The sequence below is a fragment of the Staurois parvus genome, unplaced genomic scaffold, assembly GCF_062004578.1.
Source record: "Staurois parvus isolate SC_StPar_1 unplaced genomic scaffold, SC_StPar_1.0 ptg000285l, whole genome shotgun sequence".
NCBI lineage: Eukaryota > Metazoa > Chordata > Amphibia > Anura > Ranidae > Staurois > Staurois parvus.
This window is the reverse complement of record NW_028318081.1, coordinates 1,944,209-1,968,829: the sequence shown is the minus strand read 5'-3', so window position 1 is coordinate 1,968,829 and position 24,621 is coordinate 1,944,209. Positions and strand designations below refer to the sequence as shown.

The 24,621-nt window shown below is 45.4% G+C and overlaps 1 protein-coding gene across 1 annotated transcript in view; it reads left to right on the top strand.

Moving 5' to 3' along the window:
* LOC149458541 (NADPH oxidase organizer 1-like) overlaps positions 1–19,495 on the top strand; it is a 33,169-nt gene extending 13,674 nt beyond the window's left edge. The window contains exons 4-8 of the mRNA XM_089682123.1: positions 4,931–5,108; positions 6,315–6,514; positions 9,048–9,158; positions 13,823–13,940; positions 16,510–19,495. Coding sequence (XP_089538249.1) covers positions 4,931–5,108; positions 6,315–6,514; positions 9,048–9,158; positions 13,823–13,940; positions 16,510–17,113 — 1,211 coding nt within the window. The 3' untranslated portion in view covers positions 17,114–19,495. The remainder of the gene's footprint in view (positions 1–4,930; positions 5,109–6,314; positions 6,515–9,047; positions 9,159–13,822; positions 13,941–16,509) is intronic.
* The last annotated feature ends 5,126 nt before the right edge of the window (positions 19,496–24,621 follow it).

The window sequence follows — 24,621 nt, the reverse complement described above, 5'->3', positions numbered from 1 at the left end:
AGTAAAGACCGTTGCTCCCTTGAGGCGGTCAAACAACTCGGTGATCAACGGAATAGGATAAGCATTTTTAATCGTGATCCGATTGAGACCCCTAAAATCAATGCAGGGTCTCAGCTCACCTCCCTTCTTTTTCACGAAAAAAAAACCCAGCTCCTGCTGGAGACGTAGACTTGCGAATGTGCCCCCGGGAAAGCGCATCCGCAACGTATTCCTCCATGGCCTGATTCTCTGCCACCGAAAGAGGATACACCCTGCCACGCGGAGGAGTAGCACCAGTTTGTAAGGTTATGGCACAATCGTATGGACGATGAGGAGGCAGAGCACCGGCGCGCACCTTGTCAAACACGTCCAGGTACTCCCCATATTCAGTGGGCAGCACAGAGTCCGAGGAGGTGCACAGCACCTTAACCGGACCACGGATGCAACCAGCCCCACACCGTGGTGACCATGAGAGAATCTCGGCCGATCGCCAATCAAAGGTCGGATTGTGCCTCTGAAGCCAGGGATAGCCCAAAACCACGGAGTAGTGCGGGGAAGAAATTACCTGGAAACAGGCCAATTCCCTGTGAACAGCCCCAATAGCTACCTCCACCGGCAGGGTCTCGTGGGTAACTTGCGATGGCTGCAAGGGCCTGCCATCTATCGCCTCGAGAACCAATGGAGTCTCTCGAGCCTGCAGAGGAATGGAGTACTGGGCCGCAAACGAACTGTCCATAAACAAACCGCCAGCCCCAGAGTCTACCAGCGCCTGGGCCGTCACCGAGCCTCCTGCCCAAGAAAGGACAACGGTGATAAGCGGTTTATCTTTACGGGAAACCGGGGACGAGGAAACTCCACCCAAGATCTGCCCCCGACAGGATCTCAGGTGCGGGCGTTTCCCGGACGGACCGGACAGGACTGCCGAAAATGCCCCCCGAGTCCACAGTACAGGCAGCGACCCTCCCGACGCCGAGAGGCCCGCTCCCCCTCAGAAAGGCGAGCAAACCCCAGCTGCATGGGCTCACTACCAGACAAACCATCCCCAGGAGGCGTGGGAGGAGAGGGAGGCACGGGTGGGACAGAAAACGTAGGCGCCAAACGGTTAGGAGGCCTCCGCAGCCGCTCCTTAAATTAAGGCCTCTCTCTGAGCCTGGTGTCAATCAAGATTAGGAAGGAGATGAGTGCCTCTAACTCCACAGGCAGTTCTTTGGCTGCGATCTCGTCCTTCAACGCATCAGAGAGACCATGAGAGAAAGCAGCCACTAGAGCCTCATTGTTCCAACCCACCTCTGCCGCCAAAGTACGAAATTCGATGGCGTACTCGGCAACGGTTCGTGAACCCTGATGCATGGACATGAGCAATTTGGCAGCAGAAGTGGAGCGAGCGGGTACGTCGAATACCGTACGGAAGGAGGCAACGAAACGGGTAAACACGTGAATCACCGGGTCATTCCTCTCCCATAAGGGATTAGTCCAGGCCAAGGCCCTATCAGAGAGCAGCGAGATTAGGAAGCCCACCTTTGCCCTCTCAGTAGGGAAAGCGTGAGGTATTAATTCAAAGTAAATCCCCACTTGGTTAAGGAAACCACGACACTGACTCGGTTCCCCCCCAAAGCGCTGAGGAAGAGGGGCAGAACCAGTCATACCTCTGGGTACTGCGGGTTCCGCAACAGATGCGGAGGTAGGTGCAACAACCGGAGCAACAGTGGGAGAGTCCACCGGAGTAACAACTGACCTAATAGCCCCAGGGGTAAGGTGCGCTGTGCGTGCAAGCAGAGCCTGCAACGCCTGAGCGAACTGATCCAACAAGCGATCCTGTTGGTCAAGTCTGGCAAGTAACATAGGGATCGAAGGCATACCTGCACCGTCAGGATTCATGGCACTTGTGTAATGTCAGGGCAGGAACGCTGGAATGGGCAGGCAGGCCTATGGTACGGTCACGCTGCGACTGATGACAGCCACTACCCACAGACCAGAGTCCCTCAGGGCACGGAGTCTAAGCCCCAGGCTACCCTTCACCAGGGCCCCTAATGGTGGGGATGGACTTGACGCAGCCTGAGACCAGGTCGCGGCCCCCGAGTGACCCCAGCTGCGATAACGACTGCCGCCAATGGCGTACAGCTGGTGGGAGCTAGATGGGAACACGAGTAGAGTAGTCAGACAAGCCGGGTCAATAACAACGGAGCAGACAGTACTAGACGGTAGGCAAAGAATACTCAGGTCACGGGCCGGGTTCAGCAACGGGAGGTCAGATAAAGGGTTAACGCAGAGAGTAGTCTTGTCCAAGCCGAGTCGGTTACCAGGAGAGCAATGGGAACAACACAAGAGCTTGCAACAGGGCAACATACAGGACACAAGTGCAGAGCACACTTGCAGACAGCAGGTTTAAATGTGCTCAACCACACCCATTTGAGGAGGAGCCGCAGAAGCCTGAAGGCATAAAGGTTCCCACCATGCTTTGCAGAAAACCAAGATGGATGCCAGCTCATGGAGATGCACAAGCTCTGAAGAAAGGTAGGACCTTGACAGGAGGTCAGTGGAAAGAGTGCTCCTTACATTGGAGGTCAGTGGAAAGAGTGCTCCTTACATTGGAGGTCAGTGAGAAGAATGTTCCTTACATTGGTGGTCAGTGGGAAGAATGCGTCTTACATTGGTGATCAGTGGAAAGAATGCCCCTTACATTGGTGGTCAGTGGGAAGAATGCCCCTTACATTGGTGGTCAGTGGGAAGAATGCCCCTTACATTGGTGGTCAGTGGGAAGAATGCCCCTTACATTGATGGTCAGTGGGAAGAATGCTCCTCACACTAGTGGTCAGGGGGGAGAATGCTCCTTACATTTGTGGTCAGTGGGAAGAATGCCCCTTACATTGATGGTCAGTGGGAAGAATGCTCCTCACACTAGTGGTCAGGGGGGAGAATGCTCCTTACATTTGTGGTCAGCAGGTGGAATGTTCCTTAATTTGTTGGTCAGCAGGAAGAATTCTACTTCCACTGGTGATCAGTGGCAAGAATGCTCCTCACCCTAATGGTGAGCAGGAAGAATGTCCGTACATTGTTGGTCAGCAGGAAAAATGACCCTTGGCGTCTGCGAGAAGAATGCACCTGAAATTGGTGGCCAGTGTTGGTGGGTGCAGTTAGCTTGCCCATCATTAGATGGATAGGTTCCCATTATAGCATGGTAAAGGGAAAGATGTAATTAGGTGTTAGCTCCCCTTTTAGGAAAGTCCCTGCTCTTGTGATGTCATGGGTGTACTTAGTGCACATACAAATGTTGGAGGGGCCCAAGGTAGATGGGGCATCGGAGCCAGATACCCTAGAGCTGCTGTTATAGTCTCCTGAAGTGCTGATCTAAATTTATAACTGAGTGATACTTCTCATATCTGCAAAATGAAAACCGTCCCCACTGATAAACAACCATCCCATTTTTCTATATCCATTCAGAGAGCTGGACCATATCTCCTGTTACCTCGCAATCCACCCTATGGATTTCTAATGGGCCATCTCCTGCAAAGTTTATGTGTTTTCACTTTGCAGACATGAAGATTCCAACAGGCCTCAGTAGCCTGGCCTCCCAAGTATAGAACCTAGGTGGTTTGTTTAGTTCAGGGGGTGTGGGGTAAAAGAGTAGCTCTACTGTTTACAGGATTACAGTTATTCTTTAAAAGTTTTCCACTTTATTCAAAAGGAAAAGTTCAGATGTGACTGTTATCATGGAGGAACATGCACTCAGATTCAAATTAAAAAATGACAGTTGGGGAATTAAATTGAAATTTGATTTGTGAAAGCAGAACTAAACCCATCAATTTAACAGTTAAAAAAACAAAACAGTTACATTCCTGACGTGCCGAGACTGCTAAGGGCTTGTGTACACTGCAGCTGATTAACTCGTGTTTAGGAGCTATTCAACGTTTTTTTTCAGCAGCCCCTGAACTCTCCCTAATGTTTTCCTATGTTTCCATGTACACATCATCGCCATCAGGCATTTGCGTTTACAGTCGTTTTTTTGAACGCACCAAACTTGCGTTCAGCAGTCGATTTTATCAGCGTTTTAAACACAAAATGCTTGAAAACGCAGCTAAACGCAGCAAATCTCATTTATAAGCATTTGCTTTTGAAATTTTTTTTTTAACTCTTCCAGTTCCCAATGCTGTCCAGAGCCTTTTTTCATCATGAAAAATGCATGCAAAGCGTTTTCAAGGTGCTGAGATGGACAAAACACTGAACACAGGATGTTCCTACCAAGCTTGTCACACATTGTAATGACCAATTCACACCTCAGACCTCTCCCACCCTTGGAAACAAAAGATATGTTAATGACCATTCACACCTCAAATTCCTCATGAAGACCCCTGCCAGGTGACCTTAATGACTCCCTCCACCAGACACCTTTCCCACCCTTGGAAACAAAAGAAATGTTAATGAGCAACTCACACCTAAGCTAATCTCATCACATACTGCTGTCTCTGCTTCTACTCTCTGTATTTCTCTGAAACAGTCTGAAATAGTTAATAATTTACCACTTTTCAGTGCATTCTGGGCATTTGGGAGGTTCTCCTTTGCTTATCCTTAAAAAACGCTTCTAAGCGCAAACGCGTCTAAACAGATGTTTTTCAACCTATGTTTTTCAGCAGTCAGTTTCCATCGTTCAGAAGTGTCCTGTGTACATGGGGCCTAACTGTCACATTTGCTTGTGCTCTCAACCAAACTGTCAAACCATCAAATGTCTGGAGTCCTAACTGATCACAAGTGCAGGACCATGGCAGTTTCAGATCAAACACAGGCTAAGATGGCAGCTTCTATGGCTGAAAAGGACAGAAGGGTTTAGTTCCACTTTAAAAAGGGATAATACTTGTTTTCTGTATACAATATTTGATAAATTCTATAGATCTTTTTCATTTTTTAATCAAGAAGTACCTACAATTTTCACATTGGTTTTATTTTTTTTTTTTAGATGTTCCGCTGCTTTTCCGGACTAGATTCTCCTCCAATTTCATGGATAGGCTCTATCTGTTGGAGCATTACTCCCAGGAGCTCCTCCAAACTGACCCCAAGGTCTCCCAGTGTGCGGATGTCATTTACTTCTTCTCTCCTAACACCCAGGACCTGACCCCATCCTTCCCTGAAAACAGGTTTGAACTGCTATGCCATACGTTGGTTTTCTTGCCATAGGAGTGGTAAAATGGTACATCGGGTTAAACTCAAAGCTTTTTAGTTCCTTATGGAAAGGGCCTGCTCAATGGTTCTCAGGTCTCAGCTCATTCATTTTCATGGGTTTGAAGTCTGAGCTCTGACCTGACTCAGTATTTCATTCTGTAAGCATCTAAGGCACATTTCCATGAACCCAGTTTGACTCTTGAAGATGGATTGCTGTGTTTTGCATTCAAATTCAGAGCCACTCATGCATTCGTATGGGCTAAGAGGCTGTGTTTGACCTGCTTTTCCCTGCAACACCAACGTATCTAAATTGCATACAAATTTCTATCCAAAGAGTCGTAAATCAGCGAGTCAAATAAATGTAATTTGGAAACTCCTCAATTCCATTTCAAGCATGCTTTTAAAAACAGGCAAAATGCAGAAAAACAAAAAAAAGTCTACACAAACCCTAAGAAAAGTGGGTTTGATTTCACATAGCCCTTGGCTTGTTCATGGAATAACATTTGGCTGAGGGTTAATATTATTATATTTATTATTATACAGGATTTATATAGCGCCAACAATTTGCAATATAACGGGAGACAATACAGCAACAATACAGTTCAAAACAAGAGGGATAGGAGGGCCTGATCCTGGGAGCTTACAATCTAAGAGGTAGGGGCTACTGGTACAAAAGGTAGTAACTGTGGGGGATGGACTGGTAGGCAGAGTAGAAGATTTCATTATTAGCTGAGGGCAGGATAGGCTTCCCTGAAGAGATAGGTTTTCAGAGATTGCCTAAAAGTGAGTAGAGTAGGTAATAGTCTGACAACTTGGGGTAGAGAGTTCCAGAGGATGGGGGAAGCTCTGGAGAAGTCCTGGAGACGAGCATGGGAGGAGAAAGCAAGGGAGCTAGAGAGCAGGAGGTCGTGCGAGGAGCGGAGAGTACAATTTGGGTGATATTTGGAGACAAGATTGGTGATGTAATTTGGGGCAGAGTTATAAATGGCTTTATATGTTATTGTTAATGTTATAATCACCTCTCTTTACTGGGAAAAGATCCTTTTAGTGTGTACCTTTAAAATGATCTGTATTGTGAAGCAGCAACCATGAACGGCACACAACAACATTGTCAGTTGAGCCTAAATAAATTCTATAAAACAGAACAGAGGTTGATCATGACTTGTGTCTGTTGTTTGTAGTCTGGTAATACTGCCGCCAGAGAATGACCAGAAGCAAAAAGTGATGATTTCCCCATCAAAGTCAGAGCAGCCCATCACCCAGCCTATTGTATCAGAACCTTTCCTATGCCTGGACACCTACGAAACAAAGGACACTAGGAACCAGCCATTCAAGGTCCAGAAGAATGAACAAGTCGATGTCCTCATCAAGGATGCTTCTGGTAGGTCTGGGACTGAAAATGTTTTTATAATTGCACAGATCGATGTTCCAAATTCATAGTTAAATGTTGTTGGAGGGTTCAGGTTTATATTTAACAGGTAATTTATATTACATTTTTGTAAAAATATGTAGAAAAAGGATGAAAATAAAGTACAAAAACAAAGTTTACAAAAATGTAAGTTAAAATATTTGAAGTTCTCAGGTCCTCCTGAGAAAATAGTGGTTTGTCATTTATTGAATATATGTTTGCCCTTCATTTTGAATAAAGGGGTCAGGCCAAGCGTGGGGGAGGGGGTAGTATACTTTGGATGAGGAGTTGGTTCATGTGCTGGGGTCGTTGTGGTTATCCATTCACACAGACCAGACTTTATGAAATTTCACAGGGCAAGCTCTGCTCACACAGGTTGATATTGTGATAATTTCCTTTGGATAGTTGCATACCTTTCCCCATAGAATGGGAGGAGGGGGAGTTTCCATTTAGGGAGAATTTCTCACCTTGCATAGTATGCTACATAGAAGAAGGGGAATTTGTAATGATTAGATGAGGTGGGGTCATCATGGATGCCCAAGAAAAAGATAAGCGGGTCAGATCCCAATGAGTTTCCCAAAACAGTGCCATGTTTGGTTACCACTTGACACGAGTAGTCTTGGTTTAGGGGACAGCTCCAAACCATTTCTAAGAATATTCCTGCTTCACGTTGGCATTCATTGCAGGCAGTACAGTAGCTGAAATTTTCAGGGCAAACATTGTGATGTAAAGTAGATTCTATGTAGAAATATTAGCTGGGTGAGGAATTTCTTCCATTTGTAAAAAGGGGTCTTCAGTTTGGACAAGTGGAAAGCCATAAGTACTCAGCGGCCAGGCTCATCCACCTTACCAACCGCTCCGTATCCGCCACCCCCCTCTGTCATTCCCTCCACTGGCTTCCGATTGCCCAACGCATTAAATTCAAACTACTAACATTGACATACAAAGCCATTCATAACGCTGCCCCAAACTACCTCACCGACCTGATACCCAAATATCACCCAACCCGTACTCTTCGCTCCTCACAAGACCTCCTACTTTCTAACTCCCTGGTCTCCTCCTCCCACGCCTAACTGCAGGACGTCTCCAGGACTTCCCCCATCCTCTGGAACTCTCTACCCCAACCCATCAGACTGTCACCTACCCTCCTCACCTTCAGGTGCACCCTGAAAACCCATCTCTTCAGGGAAGCCTACCCCACCCTCACCTAACAGCCGATCTCCTCCACTCCTCCTACCACTCCATCCCCCACAGCCACTTCCTCCTATACCACTATCCCCTCCCTCCTAGATTGTAAGCTCGAAAGAGCAGGGCCCTCGAACCCCTCGTATATTGTTTTGTTACTGTATTGTCTCATGTACTGTACCTTTTGGCGCTGTATAAATACTGTATAATAATAATAATAATAAGTGTTGTGTAGAGAGAAGAGAGTGGCTTGGCTTGGTTGAGGTGCAACTCCGGGTCTCTATTGGACTTGCTGCATAGATGGTGCCAGGGGAGATCTGAGATCTGATGGCATGTCTGATCTGAATATACAGTGTTCTGTCTCTCCAATCTAAGCATTGAAAGTGTGATCTCTGTAACTCACAGATGTGACGGGATAGCGATAACTCCAATCTTAGTTGAATAACACAGGCAGTGACTCGATCAGATGACACCTTGTAGACCTTGTGAAGTTTATTCAATAAACTGAGAGAATCTTACAACAATGAACATCGGTTAGGTCAAAAGATCATAATATGATCTGCTTCCATAAGACATGAGGCTTGAACCTGAAATGCATTACTGAGAAAGGGGGTGGGCTATCTATACAGCAAGAACTAAACCAAAGGAAAGGGAGGAGCCAGGGGCGGACTGACCATATGGCCTGCTTTAGAGACAAGAAATTATAGGAAATCTCTCTCCAAATTGAACAAAATTCCCACCCTGTAGAGTTGTCACAGGGACAGGTGTCCCCATTGGATGATTTACCCTAACCTTTTTTCTCTGGTGATATCGACCCATGTATGGCCTGCTCAGGGGCAGACTAACCATTTGGAAACTCGGGCACTGCCCGAGGGCCTGGGGTCAGTAGGGGGCCCCATGAGATGCCCCTGGTACCTTTTTCATAGGCTTTTTTGAGTGTGGGCAAGAACACAGGGGCCCCATGATCCCCTATTGCCCAGGGGCCCCATGAGTTGTCAGTCCGCCCCTGATTGGCAGCAATATAAAAGTACCTCTAAATGTTTTTTTTTCTCTGAATCAGGTTATAGGGATGTGAGATTGATCTTGTTGGCCGTTTCATAAACCTATCTATCTATGTACCAAGGAGCAGGGCCCTCCTATCCCTCTTGTATTGAACTGTATTGTTGCTGTATTGTCTCCCGTTATATTGTAAAGCGCTGAGCAAACTGTTGGCGCCATATAAATCCTGTATAATAATAATAATAATAATAATAATAATGTACCATGCTTTTATATGAAGCTAGAATATCCCTTTACCTTTTTGATTTGTCTGTACCTGTAGGCTGGTGGTTGGTGGAGAATGAAGAGAAACGTCTGGCTTGGTTTCCAGCACCGTACCTAGTCAAGTCAGAGTCGGCCCATATGGATTTAAAGGAGAAATCATTTAGCAAAGGTAATCAATGAGTGGGGACAGCTGTGACTGTACTCCAAAAATTAAATCCCAAATAAAGCCAAAATATTGCAGGTCATACATGGTTCGAATTCCAAACGATTTTTCGACGGAAAATCGGAAACGTCGTTCGCTCGGTAATCCGATGGTACCATCACTGATTTCGAATATCGCCCGACCAAGTCATAAGGTTCACCCCATATAACAGGCAAAACCTCTGTTCCTTCCAGGTCACGGCTCATGTGCATATTCTTTTAGGAAAAACGATCGTACGATTTGACCATCATTGAGTTGAAAATCGGTCGTTTTTCAAAACTTTTCCAACATGCCCGATCACCAGAAAGGAGAGGAACCATGAAAATCGGCCGGTGACATTGACCCACTAACAGAGTGAAAATCAGCCAATTATTCTTAGATCCGATTTTCAGATACAAAATCGGTCATTTTCAACCCATGTATGGCCGGCCTATGTTATCTAATTGTGGATAGGTCAGGGAAATGTCAGAGCCTCTGTCTGGTTTTCCTCGTTGGTGTCACTATTAGAAAGTACTATAGGGGTGGGGGCTCTTCAATGGTGACATACAGCAGGCCTTGAAATTTCCACTCACCTGCTCACATTGGCGAGTGGAAATTATGGTCGGGGCGAGTGTGTCCCCCAGGGCCGTCTTGCTGAGCAGGCTCGGAGCTCAGGCCAGATCTGTCACTCGCACTGGGAGCTGTCAGACTGCTCAATAGCAAAGTGAAAGCAAAGGAAGAAGTGTGTGCTGTGCTCTCTGCCTCCCCCTAGACTGCAGTACCTGGCTCTGTGAGTGAACAACGAAGTACTGCAACTCTTTATAAGGCTGTATGTGTGTATTTGTTTGTGTGTATTTGTGTGTGTATTTGTATGTGTGCATGTACATGTGTCTGTGTGTATTTGTACATGTTTTTGCGTGTATGTACATGTATGTGTGTGTGTACATGTATCTGTGTGTGCATGTACGTGTGTGTTTGTGTGTCTGTGTGTACATGTGTATGTATGTACATGTGTCTGTGTGTATGTACACGTGTCTGTGTATGTACATGTGTCTGTGTGTATATACATGTATGTGTGTCTGTGTGTATACATGTGTGTGTATGTACATGTGTGTGTGTATACGTGTCTGTGTGTATGTACATGTGTGTGTGTGTACAGGTGTCTGTTTGTGTGTGTGTGCGTGTGTGTGTACATGTGTCTGTATGTAAACCTACATGTATGGGTGGTTTGGTCAGGTTCAGGATGATGTGGTTATTATAGGTGGTAGAGTATGGGGGGCATTTGAGGTACTGCTGGGTTGGATAGTAGGTAGGATATGCTTGGTAGAGTTATGGTTTTGTGAGTGAGAGATTATGGGGGGTTATGGTTGTATGCGGTGCATGGTCTAAGTATGATGGAGTGTTTAGGGGGAAATTGGAGGCCCTGATGTAATGTGGGGGGACTCTGGGGACACTGATGTAATGTGGGGGGACTCTGGGGACCCTGATGTAATGTGGGGGGACTCTGGGAACCCTGATGTAATGTGGGGAAAAATTAACAGTGTCATTTCATGAAATAATTTACAAGGGAGTGTTTAGGGGGGAAATAAGTGTGTAGCAGGGTAGGGGTTGGGTGGGGCAACTGGTGGCGAGTAACTCTTAAGGCCTGGCTAGTAGCTCAGGACTTGAAATTTTAAGCCCTGACATAGAGAAAAGCAAAAACGCATGTTTAGTAGTGAGAGGTATTAGAAGTTCTGGTAATGTTTTTGTTGCTATGTGTTCCTTCCTGCGTGGGCTTTTTTTCTCAGAGAGTAGGTTCAGGAACTCCCCCCTTCTGAGTTGCTCCTTGTTTACACCCCCCTACCCACCTCCGAGCACCATCCCTTGGCTCCTACCCCTACCCACCTCCCCGTACTGCTCCTTTCAGAGAATACAGATCCAAGTATCATTTTGTATGGAATTTGTCAATGATTACAAGTTAAGCAGTAAAACAGATCCCAAGCAGCTGCCAACAATAGCCCCCACCCAGCAAGAGTAGATTCCCCCAGCAACAATGGACCCCTGCAACAAAACACCACCCCAGGAACAACATACCCCCAGCAGCAACAACAGATCTTCCCTTCACAGTAGATCCCTTTCAGCAACAATTGACCTTCAAGCAACAATAGATTCCGCTCTAGGAACAAAAGACCACCATGCAAAATTAGATCCCCCCAGTGACAATAGATCCCCCTACAGCCAGCATCAACATTGAGCCTGGGTTCACATATATGCGGTGCGGTATATCGCATGTGATACGCACAGGAACCGCACCGTATTCCTGTGCAAATCACATGCAAATTGTGTGCAGCACGATTGGAGCCGTACATTTTGTATGGCTCTAATCGCAGCGAACCCGCACCAAAAACACGCAGGACCCTTTTTTAGGTCTGTACTAGAATCGGATCACACGGGTATTCACACCTATGCGATCCGATTCTGCACATCGCACCGCATTTTGCGGACTGCCTTCGGGGTGTTGTTAACATACACACCCGCATCAGTTCACATGAACGGAGTGCGATTCTGATGCAGTGTGGAATTCACACAGAGAACACTGCAAATTCCGCACCGCATCAGTGTGAACCCGGGCTCAGTGCTGGAGGTGCTGAAACTGAATTACCCACATTCCTGAGGAAGAAAAGCCCTGCTTCCTGCCCTGGCAATGTCTTCACCCCCAATTTCTTATATGGGCAGCACAGTGGCTAAATGGTTAGCACTTCCACCTGGCAGTACTAGGGTCGTTGGCTCGAATCCCAGCCATGGCACCTCCTGCCTGGAGTTTGCATGTTCTCCCTGTGCCTGCGTGGGTTTCCTCCAGGTACTCCAGTTTCCTCCCACACTCCAAAGACATGCTGGTAGGTTCATTGGCTCCTGTCTAATTTGGCCCTAGTATGTGTATGTATGAATGTGAGTTAGGAACCTTAGATTGTACATCCCTTGAGGGTTAGGGACTGATGTGAATGTACAATATTTATGTAAAGTGCTGCGTAAATTGACGGCGATATAAAAGTACCTGAAATAAATAAATATGTAGGACACAGAAAAAAGAAAAATCTCTTCAATGGGGTCATGCACAGAGAATTTTCCTAATCCCTTTTGTATACAAACATCTAAAAAAGGCTAAAATGAGACTTTAATGCAGCAGCCCAAGTCCCAAAAATATTATCATTGTATCATATTTCCATGAAACCACAATTCCCTGTTTTTCTTATAGCACAATGCCGTCAAATGTTCATGAATTACAATAATGGGGGGGGGGGGTGTCAAATCCATCGTTTGAAACTTGAAACATACCATAGCTATGTCTGGGGTTTGGCTTTATGTTCACAATATATATATAAAACAAATGAAAGGTGACCTTCACCCAATAAAGTAACTTATTTTGAACCTGGTGCCCCCCTCCATCTTCCACAACTGGACTTTAACATCCCTAACTGTATTCCTGAGTGTAGCTCGGGGTAAAGTTTCAGTACCAAAAGCGGTAACCCCGAGCTACACTCGGGCTTACCATGCGGCGCTGCATAGGGAGTCCCAGCAGAGCTTACCTTGTCCTTTGCTCCCGCGATGTGTCCCCTGCAGCGTCCCCGGCCATCTCCGGCCGATGCCGGCATCCGGCTCCTGTGTTCCAGTCCCTGTGACGTCGGGACGTACGGACGCCGCCGGCGGCGGGAAATTTGAAAATTTAAAAAAAATGTCATTTTTTTAAAAATGATTTAACATAGTAAAACATTGCTGTTTCAACCCATTTCACATACATTTTGTCCCGAGTGCTTTGTCCAGCGCCCTGCCTGCATTTTTACTGTTCTTTCTGCCTGGAAACTGAGAAACGTCCATGGCGTCCAAAAAGCATCCCTTTAGGTCAAAAGCGGGTTTAGATCAGCTAGAGAACAGCGATAGTAAATCAGAACCACTTGCAGAATTGAGTGATAATGATTCGTGGGGGAAATTCATCATCAGACACTGAAAACGATTTTGCGACTTTGCTCAGTGATGTGCGAACTTGGTGCTATATTTCAAATTTCAGTGTTTTTGGTTTGATTATATTATTGAATTAAATTTATTATTATTATATTATTATTTTTTATGATTATTTATTAAATTATAATTTATGATTTTGTGTTTCAAATTTTATCATACCCGGGATGTTTACTAGACTCTTGTTTGGACAGATTTCAGTGAGTTATTCCTAAATATTACAGCCTACAATAAAAAAACTACATATTTCCATGCAAAATAATGTACCGCTTTCAGCACCAAAAATCTGAAATAATCATACCGCCAAGGAGGTTAACAAATTATTTTTTTGTAGGGTTTCCCTTCCCTGCGTGAAGACGATGCAGGTATGAGGTTCAGGTTCTCAGGGTGCCTGCACAAGGCCAGACAGAACCCTACGGTACATATACACGTGTGCTTGATTCTAAAAGATGGTGGTGCCATTGGGGGTAGGGGCAAATTATGGGGGACTGAAGTTCCTCCTTTAATTGGACTGTAGTTCCTTGCTGAAATATTCTTCCCATGAAAATGCAATTGTCTTTTGGTAACATGCACATTGTATGTCTATCAACCAGCCACGTATGTGAAGTCTTGTCAGAATGTCAGCACTACAATGTATCATGTCTTTCATCTTCCAGGGACCTTTTACTATGCACAGAAGGGCTATGAAGCCCAGAATTCAGATGAAATTTCTCTACGAGTCGGGATTGTTGTGGAAGTGATAGAGAGATCTGAAAATGGCTGGTGGCTGATCTGGTAAGGGTTCAGGTACACTGTAAACTGATGTTCAGGAGCTTTTCTGCATTTTTTTCAGCAGCCCCTGAACTCTCCCTAATGTTTTCCTACGTGTCCATGTACACATTATTATTATTATACAGGATTTATATAGCGCCAACAGTTTGCTCAGCACTTTACAGTATAAAGGGAGACAATACAGCAACAATACAGTTCAATACAAGAGGGCTAGGAGGGCCCTGATCCTGGTAGCTTACAATCTAGGAGGGAGGGGCTGGTGGTACAAAAGGTAACTGTGGGGGATGGACTGGTAGGAGGAATGGACGATTTCATTACTAGCCGAGGGCAGGATAGGCTTCCCTGAAGAGAGAGGTTTTCAGAGATCGCCTAAAAGTGAGCAGAGTAGGCGATAGTCTTATAAATTGGGGTAGAGAGTTCCAGAGGATGGGGGATTCTCTGGAGAAGTCCTGGAGCCAAGCATGGGAGGAGGAGACAAGGGAGCTAGAGAGCAGGAGGTCGTGCGAGGAGCCAAGGAGCAGGGCCCTCCTTATCCCTCTTGTATTGAACTGTATTGTCTCCCGTTAAATTGTATATAGTCGTTTACAGGCAGTTGAGTTTACAGTTGTTTTTTTTTAACGCACCAAACTTGTGCTCAGGAGTAGATTTTATCAGCGTTTCAAATGCCAAACGCATGTAAACGCATCTAACCGCGTTTTTAAGTGTTTGCATTTAGAAGTGTTTTTTAACTGTTCCATGTCCAGATGCTGTCCAGAGCCTTTTTTCATCATCAGAAATGCATGCAAAGTGTTTTCCATGTATTCAAATGGACCCGGTACACCAGCGCAGTCAGTTCCAGGTTTTGCGTGAAGGAAAAAATGTTAGAACGTGCCGCATTCTGCTCATGATGGGATCCATAGTGAATACAACCAGAAAAGACAGGTCGTCCCAACACATACTGCTCTCTCTGCTTCTGCTCTCTCTATTCCTCTCAAAATGTCTGATATAGTTAATTATTTATTGTTTTTCAGTGCATTCTGGGCATTTTGGAAGGTCTCCTGAGGATATCTTTAAAAAACGCTTCTAAACGCAAATGCGCATAAACGCGGCATGCAAACGCAGCTAAACAGAGGTTTTTTTAACCTACGTTTTCCAGCAGTCAGTTTCCATCGTTCAGAAAAGTTTTCCAAACGTCCCGTGTACATGGAGCCTAAGACTCTGACCTTTTAAAGGGGATAAATTGTGTTTCTGCATATATTTCATTTATTGATCATTGTCAGGACTGTATAAATAAAATGATGGTATATACAATGATCATCTAAACAATGAGCAATGTGTTCAGCGCTCACACAGTCATGAATTAGATAGTATATATATATATATAGTCCACAATAATAGATAAATAAGGAAATAAAGCTTCAATGTTTCAGCCTACACTGGCGTGGCGCCCTCCTTTTCCTTCACTTAAATAAAATTATGAACCTCTTTTTGTCAGTTTTCACATTTCCTTGTTTGATTTATCTCCTGTTGTTTAACCACTTGCCCTCCAGAGGATTTACCCCCTCCCCCTTCCTGACCAGGCCATTTACGGCGCTGTGTTACTTTTAACTGACAATTGCGCGGTCATGCAACGCTGCACCCAAATTACATTTATGTCCTTTTTTTCAACAGAAATGGAGCTTCTTTCTTTAATTGATCACCTCTACGTTTTTATTTTTTGCGCTATAAACAAAAAAAGACCGAGAATTTTGAAACAAAAACAATATTTTTGACTATTTGCTATAAAACATATCCAATAAAAAAATGTAAAAAAATCAAATTTCGTCATACATTTAGGCCAAAATGTATTCTGCTTCATGTCTTTGCTAAAAAAAAATCCCAATACGTGTAAATTAATTGGTTTACATGAAAGTTATAGCATTTACAAATGGTGGTATAGATACTGGAATTTTTAAAAAAAAAAATTTTATACTAGTAATTGCGGCAATCAGCAGCGATAGCGGGACTGCGGCCGGCATTCTGACACTGAGTGCAAACTGACTAACTGCCACTGACAATCCCCTGTGACATTAATACGGTGATCAGTGCTAATAAAAAGCACTGACACTGTACTAATGGCACTGGGCAGGAAGGGGTTAACTTTTGGGCGATCATGTACCTCCATGTGGTCGCGGCGGCGTGACGTCACTGCACACGGCTCCTCCTTCTTCTTCCATATGTGTCCCTTTGGAGAGATCCCTTAACTTTCTGTCAAGTAGACACAGTAGGAATTGAGAGGAGATCTTTACAGTGAAGGGAAATCCTTTCTTAAACAACTGTCAATGGAACAAATGTTTCCATTGAAATATTTCCCTTTTAGTTCTGTTCTGGTGACAACTCAAGATTTTTGATTTCTTATCACATTCTGCCTTGGTGACAATGGTCACCAGGACAAATATAGTGGGTGAATCGTCCTAACTGGGACAAAGACAGAAATAGAAATGTAGATACAATTGAAAAGAAACATATACAAGACATGAGTTTATAAATCTAACGTCATTAAATTGACCCAAAACCATTATAATTTTCCTTAAATCCTGTCTCTTTCCTCCAGTTACAATGGAAGATTTGGATATGCCCCGGCCATGTTCCTTCAACCCTACAAGAATCCTCACCAGAATCTGCAGGTGTCGCATAATCATGAGAGATTCGGTTCCACACCCAATCTCCTTAAGGCAGTAAACGGTGGAAATCTTGATAAAGACCTAAACCTGGAACGTCCAAGTGGAGTGCTTAAGAAGAAAACCCACAAGGCACGGTTAGAAATGACAAAATCTAGGTCCTTGAGTAATCTCCAAGACTCTGATAAGGAAGATGAAGACTTCAGCAGTTTAAGAAGAAGAATGGATACTGGTGTAGAATGGTGTAAGCAGGACACAGGAACATCTGGGTCTCCTCAGACAGTTCATCCTCCAAGCTTGTCCTTGTTCCAGGAGAACTACGAGTCCCATTCAGTGTGGACAATGGACAAAGCAGAATCTGAGGAAGAAAGACAGAGGAAAGATTCAGGATTTGATGAACAAACTTCAGCTGAGACATCTATCGCTTCAAACCATGGTGACACACCACCCCCCGTTCCCAATAGACCTTCACTGCATGAGATTCACTCTAAATGTACCTCCATCACTAGGAGAGCTGTTCTACAACCTAGTATCTGAACCTGTTCAAGGGACTACCAACCATAATTGGATCAATACTAAAGGTGGGAATGCACAATTAGAAAATCGACCGATTGGTCATCCGACGAGCGAGAGGCGTTCATTCGTTGGTCGAAATTGTGGCCCACATTAACCAATCTAACAAAATTGTTCGTCGGGCAATACGTAGTGTTGACGTCTTCTGTACAAGTGGAAGTTATGCGGTGTGCGTGTGACCTTGTAGCCACGCCCTTCCGACCAGAACGAACGATATACACAACAATGACCAGCAATGAGTATAATATCGTTTATTACATGACCTATATACATAAATAGTGATACATAAAATATAATCTGCAGAATTCTGGTTTTTTGATCTCATTAGGCCAATCGACTTTTAACATTTGGATTTTTTGTTTGTGTTTACGAAGATTCCTTGGACATAAACATCCGGGTCATCTTCTGTTTCCGCTCATGCGTGATAGCGCTTGATAGATTATTTTTGTATGACTATCATACCGCCGCATAGAAAATTGGTTGTTCGTATGCAAACCAACAACATTTTTCACTGTTGTTCAACCAAATTTTTTCATTTACAATATTGTTATCAGTTAAAACATCCCGCTCATCAACAAAGAGAAAATCGTTCGATCAGTGGTTCCACAAAATTTTTCGTACGATTTTCTTATCGTGTGTACGGGGCATTACAAACATGGGTCAGTCAAAAAATAATAGATGCCACATCAAGAGGTATAAATGCCGATCATAGTTTCTCTGACTCACCGTAAATAAAGGTGTGGATTATTAACCGAGCCAATAGCGTACACAAAAAAAGGGAGCAGTTGACTGGAGCAAACGGCAAAGAAGTCGTTATTTATAAATCCAAAGCAGAGTACAGAATACATCTATGGTTGAACTGGATGGACTTTTGTCTTTTTTCAGCCAGACTAACTATATGTAAAATCAATATGGATGCAACAAACATCTTTATTAAGGTCGCAAAGATCCCGCGAAGGATATACATGGGTCAGTGCCTAGGGAATACAAGGTGAGAGAGGACAGCAACCAGACACAAAGGGGTTGATTTACTAAAACTGGAGAGTGCGAAATTTGGTGCAACTCGACATAAATACCAATCGGCTGCCTTGTTTTTTTTTTGTCAAAGCCTAATTGAATAAGCTGAAGTTAGAAGCTGATTGGCTACCATGCACAGCTGCACCAGATTTTGCACTTTCCATTTTTAGTAAATCAACTCCACAATGTCCACCTATTGGTTACCAGATTTTTTTTTTTATATTTCAGCCTTGTCTGGGCTCCTCAATCATCCTAGGTTCACATCTATGCGGGTGGTGCCGCTACGGATCCGTACCAAAATCCGTGGAGCCGCACCACCCACACAGAGAAATGCGAACCCGCGGGCGGGTGCCATTAATTCTAATGGCACGCCGCCCACACTGGAAAACACAACCGTACTGGGAACCGAGGTTTCCACGCAGGCTACGGTTTCCAAAGAATTGCAGAGACTTCTTCCCTGCGTGTCACGGGCACGGGAGTCCATTCAAATTAATGGGCCCGAGCGCCCGTGCAAAATGCAGCCCGCACGTCTGCATAGATGTGAACCGGGGGTCAGAGCACTTCCACAATGACAAGATCCTTGTGTATTATTGATCTGCAGAAAAGAGTGATGGTATTGAAATAAAATGATCACTTTGAGCCCGGGTTCACACTGACGCAGTGCGGAATTCGGAGCGTTTTCAGTGTGAATTCGCACCGCATCAGAATCGCACCCCGTTCATGCAAACCGCTGCGGGTGTGTATGTTAACACCCCAAAAACAGTCTGCAAAACACGGTGCGATATGCAGAATCGGATCGCATAGGTGTGAATACCCATGCGATCCGATTCTAGTGTGGACCCAAAAAAGGGTCCTGCACGTTTTTGGTGCGGGTGCCGTGCGATTAGAGCCATACAAAATGTATGGCTCCGATCGCACCGCACACAAATCACATGTGATTGGCAGAGGAATGCGGTGCGGTTCCTGTACGAATCACATGCGATATACCGCACCGCATATATGTGAACCCGGGCTGATACTAACAATATGTTGCAATATATCATGCAGATTACAACATAACTGGAGCCATAAATTACACCGCCTACTTTTAATAAATGTTACATGGAAGGCGTTTCCCTTTTATTATAATGACATTTTGTATTAGTCCTGATTTATAGAACTACTTGCCCTATGGAAGATTTACCACCCCACCCTCTCCTTCCTGACCAGGCCATTTTTTGCTATATAGCACTGCGTTACTTTAACTGACAATTGAGCGGTCATGCAACACTGTACATGAATGAAATTTATGTCATTTTTCCTCACAAATAAAGCTTTCTTTTGGTGGTATTTGATCATCTCTGGGGTTTTTTTTTGTGCTATAAACAGAAAAAGACTGACAAGTTTGAAAAATAAAACAATATTTTTGACCTTTTGCTATAAAAAATAATCAATAAAAAAAAATTTAAATCAAATGTCTTCATTAATTTAGGTCAATATGTATTCTGCTACATATTTTTGGTAAAAATACCAATAAGCGTATATTGATTGCTTTGCACAAAAGTTATAGCATCTGCAAACTATGGTATATATACTGGAATTTCTTTTTTGTTTTTTCATTTTTATACTAGTAACGGCAGCGATCATCAACTTATAGCGGGACTGTGATATTGCAGTGGACAATCTGACACTAAAGCAGGCCCAGGGGCGGACTGACAACTCATGGGGCCCCTGGGCAATAGGGGATCATGGGGCCCGTGTCCTTGCCCAAACTCAAAAAAGCCTATGAAAAAGGTACCAGGGGCATCTCATGGGGCCCCCTACTGACCCTGGGCCCCTGGGCAGTGCCCGAGTTTCCAAATGGTCAGTCCGCCCCTGAGCAGGCCATACATGGGTCGATATCACCAGAGAAAAAAGGTTAGGGTAATCCAATGAGGGACAATCATCCAATGGGGACACCTGTACCTGTGACAACTCTACAGGTTGGGAATTTTGTTGAATTTGGAGAGAGATTTCCTATAATTTCTTGTCTCTAAAGCAGGCCATACATGGTTCGAATTCCGAATGATTTTTTTGATCGAAAATCGAAAACATCGCTCGTTCTGTAATCCGATGGTGGCACCAATGATTTCGAAAATAGGTCGTTTTTCACAAACTTTCCAGCATGCCCGATAAACGGAATGGGGAGGAACCACGAAAATCGTCTGGTGCCATTGCCCCACTAACAGAGCGTAAATCGCTCAATTATTCTTAGGTCTGATTTTCGAACAAAAAATTGTTCGGAAATCGACCCATGTAAGGCTGGCCTAACTGACACTTTCTGGAAACCAGTGACACTAATACAGTGATCAGTGCTAAATATATACACTGTGGTTGTTTTATTGACACTGGCTGGGAAAGGGTTAATCTAGGGCGATCAAAGGGTTAATTGTGTAATAGGGCATTAATTGTGTTAATAGGGCATCTAGAGCGATCAAAGGGTTAATTGTGTGCCTAACCAGTGTTTTTGTGTACACAGTGTGGTGTTTTTGCTAGGCAATGTGCTGGATTTTTGTCCCTGCTTAACAGGGAAAGGAAATCCAGCAGATTGCTGCTAACAGGACACAGCTCTTGTTTACATAGGCAGAGCTGTGTCTTGTCACTCTCCTCACCAATCAACATGTGCCAGCACTCATCCATTGGCCGGCACCCGTTGATCGGTTTCTGCTGTGACTAATTACAGCAGAAGCGGTGTTACGGGGCATGCGTGCACCCCCTACACCAGGACTGTGCAAAATCACGTATATATACGTGATTTTGCACAGAACAGCCACCTTGTAGCAGTTCATCTGCTATAGGGTAGTCGGCAAATGGATAACAACAGAGGATTTTCCAGTTTTAGTAAATCAATCCCAAAAGAAGGCAAGTTGGAAAACCTCCAGCAACAAATGGATGAGCCAAGCAAAGCTGAAATCTCAATGCTCTTTCAAAAAGAAAACATTACCAGCAGATGATGCTCAGTAAATGTCCATGATTTATAGGGTATTATTATTATACAGGATTTATGGCGCCAATAGTTTGCTCAGCGCTTTACAATATAAAGGGAGACAATACAGCAACAATACAGTTCAATACAAGAGGGCTAGGAGGGCCATCAAGCAGCCCCTCTCGGATCCCACCTGGTTCCCATGGTGCGCATATCCCTTCTTCCGTCTCTTCTTCTGGGGGGAGGTCCTGCCTCCCCTGAAAAATGCCACCCAAGGCAAGTGCCTTGTTTGCCTTGTGGTATATACACCCCTGGGGGTGGCTGGGAGTCATCAGAGAGTCACAGCCGGTTCCCGAAGCCAAGATGGAGGTGTAGAGACTATCAGATGCCCTGAGCAGAATCCGGCGCTGGTCTCCAGAGGCTGGTAAATATGTATTTCTGGAACATCAGCTACTACAGTATTTGTATCTACTGGCTTTTAATTTTCATATGTCTGAGTGAAGTTCCCCTTTAGGCTAGGTTCACGGGTGGTGCCGCTGCGGATCCGCACAAAAATCTGTGCAGCTGCACTACCCGCACATGTGGGACCCGTGGGTGGGTGCCATTAGTTCTAATGGCATGCCGCCCGCACTGGAAATCGCAACCGTACTGGGAACCGAGGTTCCCGTGCAGACTGCAATTTCCAAAGAAGTGCAGGGACTTCATCCCTGCGTGTCATGGGCACGGGAGTCCATTCAAATGAATGGGCTCTCGTGTCCGCGCAAAACGCGGCCCGCAGGAACGCGAAGATGTGAACCGGGGCTAAATCCCTGATCCAGCAGAACAAATAGCATGGACAAGGAAAGGCCATAGCTGCATGATTAATTCAGTTATTGGGTAATTATCCTCTATGTAAGGGAATCTACGAAGGAATAAGTACATGACAGCTGTGAGGATGAATCATCTGACCAATACAAGGATATGTGTACGTGCCGGAATTCTATACCCCGGTATACATACATGCCTGTAGGTGCGTGTTTATATAAACACGGAACATATGGTGCTAGACCCTGCATTCACTATATATTCGGTCTCCACGGACCCTTCATTCACTATATCTGGTCTCCCCGGACCCTGCATTCACTATATCCGGTCTCCCCGGACCCTGCATTCACTATATCTGGTCTCCCCGAAGCCTGCATTCACTATATCTGGTCTCCCCGGACCCTGCATTCACTATATCTGGTCTCCCCGAAGCCTGCATTCACTATATCCGGTCTCCCCAGACCCAGCATTCACTATATCTGGTCTCCCCGGACCCTGCATTCACTATATCCAGTCTCCCTGGACCCTGCATTCACTATATCTGGTCTCCCAGGACCCTGCATTCACTATATCCGGTCTCCCCAGACCCAGCATTCACTATATCTGGTCTCCCCGGACCCTGCATTCACTATATCCAGTCTCCCTGGACCCTGCATTCACTTTATCTGGTCTCCCCGGACCCTGCATTCACTATATCTGGTCTCCCAGGACCCTGCATTCACTATATCTGGTCTCCCAGGACCCTGCATTCACTATATCCGGTCTCCCCGGACCCTGCATTCACTATATCTGGTCTCCCCGGACCCTGCATTCATTATATCTAGTCTCCCCGGACCCCGTATTCACTATATCCGGTCTCCCCGGACCCTGCATTCACTATATCCGGTCTCCCCGGACCCTGCATTCATTATATCTAGTCTCCCCGGACCCTGCATTCACTATATCCGGTCTCCCCGGACCCCGCATTCACTATATCCGGTCTCCCTGGACCCCGCATTCACTATATCCGGTCTCCCCGAACCCTACATTCACTATACCTAGTCTCCCCAGACCCTGCATTCACTATATCCGGTCTCCCTGAACCCTGCATTCACTATATCTAGTCTCCCCAGACCCCGCATTCACTATATCTGGTCTCCCTGGACCCTGCATTCACTAAATCTGCTGTCTCTGGACCCTGCATTCACTATATCCGGTCTCCCTGGACCCAACATTCACTATATCTGGTCTCCTCGGACCCTGCATTCACTATATCTGGTCTCCCCGGACCCTGCATTCACTATATCTGGTCTCCCTGGACCCTGCATTCACTATATCTGCTGTCCCTGGACCCTGCATTCACTATATCCGGTCTCCCTGGACCCAACATTCACTATAACTGGTCTCCTCGGACCCTGCATTCACTATATCTGGTCTCCCCGGACCCTGCTTTCACTATATAACCCCAGGACCCTGCATTCACTATATCCGCTCTCCCTGGACCCTGCATTCACTATATCTGGTCTCCCCGAAGCCTGCATTCACTATATCCGGTCTCCCCAGACCCAGCATTCACTATATCTGGTCTCCCCGGACCCTGCATTCACTATATCCAGTCTCCCCGGACCCTGCATTCACTATATCTGGTCTCCCCGGACCCTGCATTCACTATATCTGGTCTCCCAGGACCCTGCATTCACTATATCTGGTCTCCCAGGACCCTGCATTCACTATATCTGGTCTCCCAGGACCCTGCATTCACTATATCCGGTCTCCCCGGACCCTGCATTCACTATATCCGGTCTCCCCGGACCCTGCATTCACTATATCCGGTCTCACCAAACCGTGCATGCACTATATCTAGTCTCCCCAGACCCTGCATTCACTATATCTGGTCTCCCCGGACCCTGCATTCATTATATCTAGTCTCCCCGGACCCCGTATTCACTATATCCGGTCTCCCCGGACCCTGCATTCACTATATCCGGTCTCCCCGGACCCTGCAATCATTATATCTAGTCTCCCCGGACCCTGCATTCACTATATCCGGTCTCCCTGGACCCCGCATTCACTATATCCGGTCTCCCCGAACCCTACATTCACTATACCTAGTCTCCCCAGACCCTGCATTCACTATATCCGGTCTCCCCGAACCCTGCATTCACTATATCTAGTCTCCCCAGACCCCGCATTCACTATATCTGGTCTCCCTGGACCCTGCATTCACTATATCCGGTCTCCCTGGACCCAACATTCACTATATCTGGTCTCCTCGGACCCTGCATTCACTATATCTGGTCTCCCCGGACCCTGCATTCACTATATCTGGTCTCCCTGGACCCTGCATTCACTATATCTGCTGTCCCTGGACCCTGCATTCACTATATCCGGTCTCCCTGGACCCAACATTCACTATATCTGGTCTCCGGACCCTGCATTCACTATATCTGGTCTCCCCGGACCCTGCATTCACTATATCTGGTCTTCCTGGACCCTGCTTTCACTATATAACCCCAGGACCCTGCATTCACTATATCCGCTCTTCCTGGACCCTGCATTCACTATATCTGGTCTCCCACAGTACACACAACATGGAAATGCAATTATTTTAGTAAATATAAACTGCTAAATACCTTTTCTCATCAGAAGTTAGAGCAGTCTTGTGACTTCTATCAGTGTCCAGCTGAACACCGGTTAAAGCTTGTAGGAGGAGGTTTTCATTCTCCCC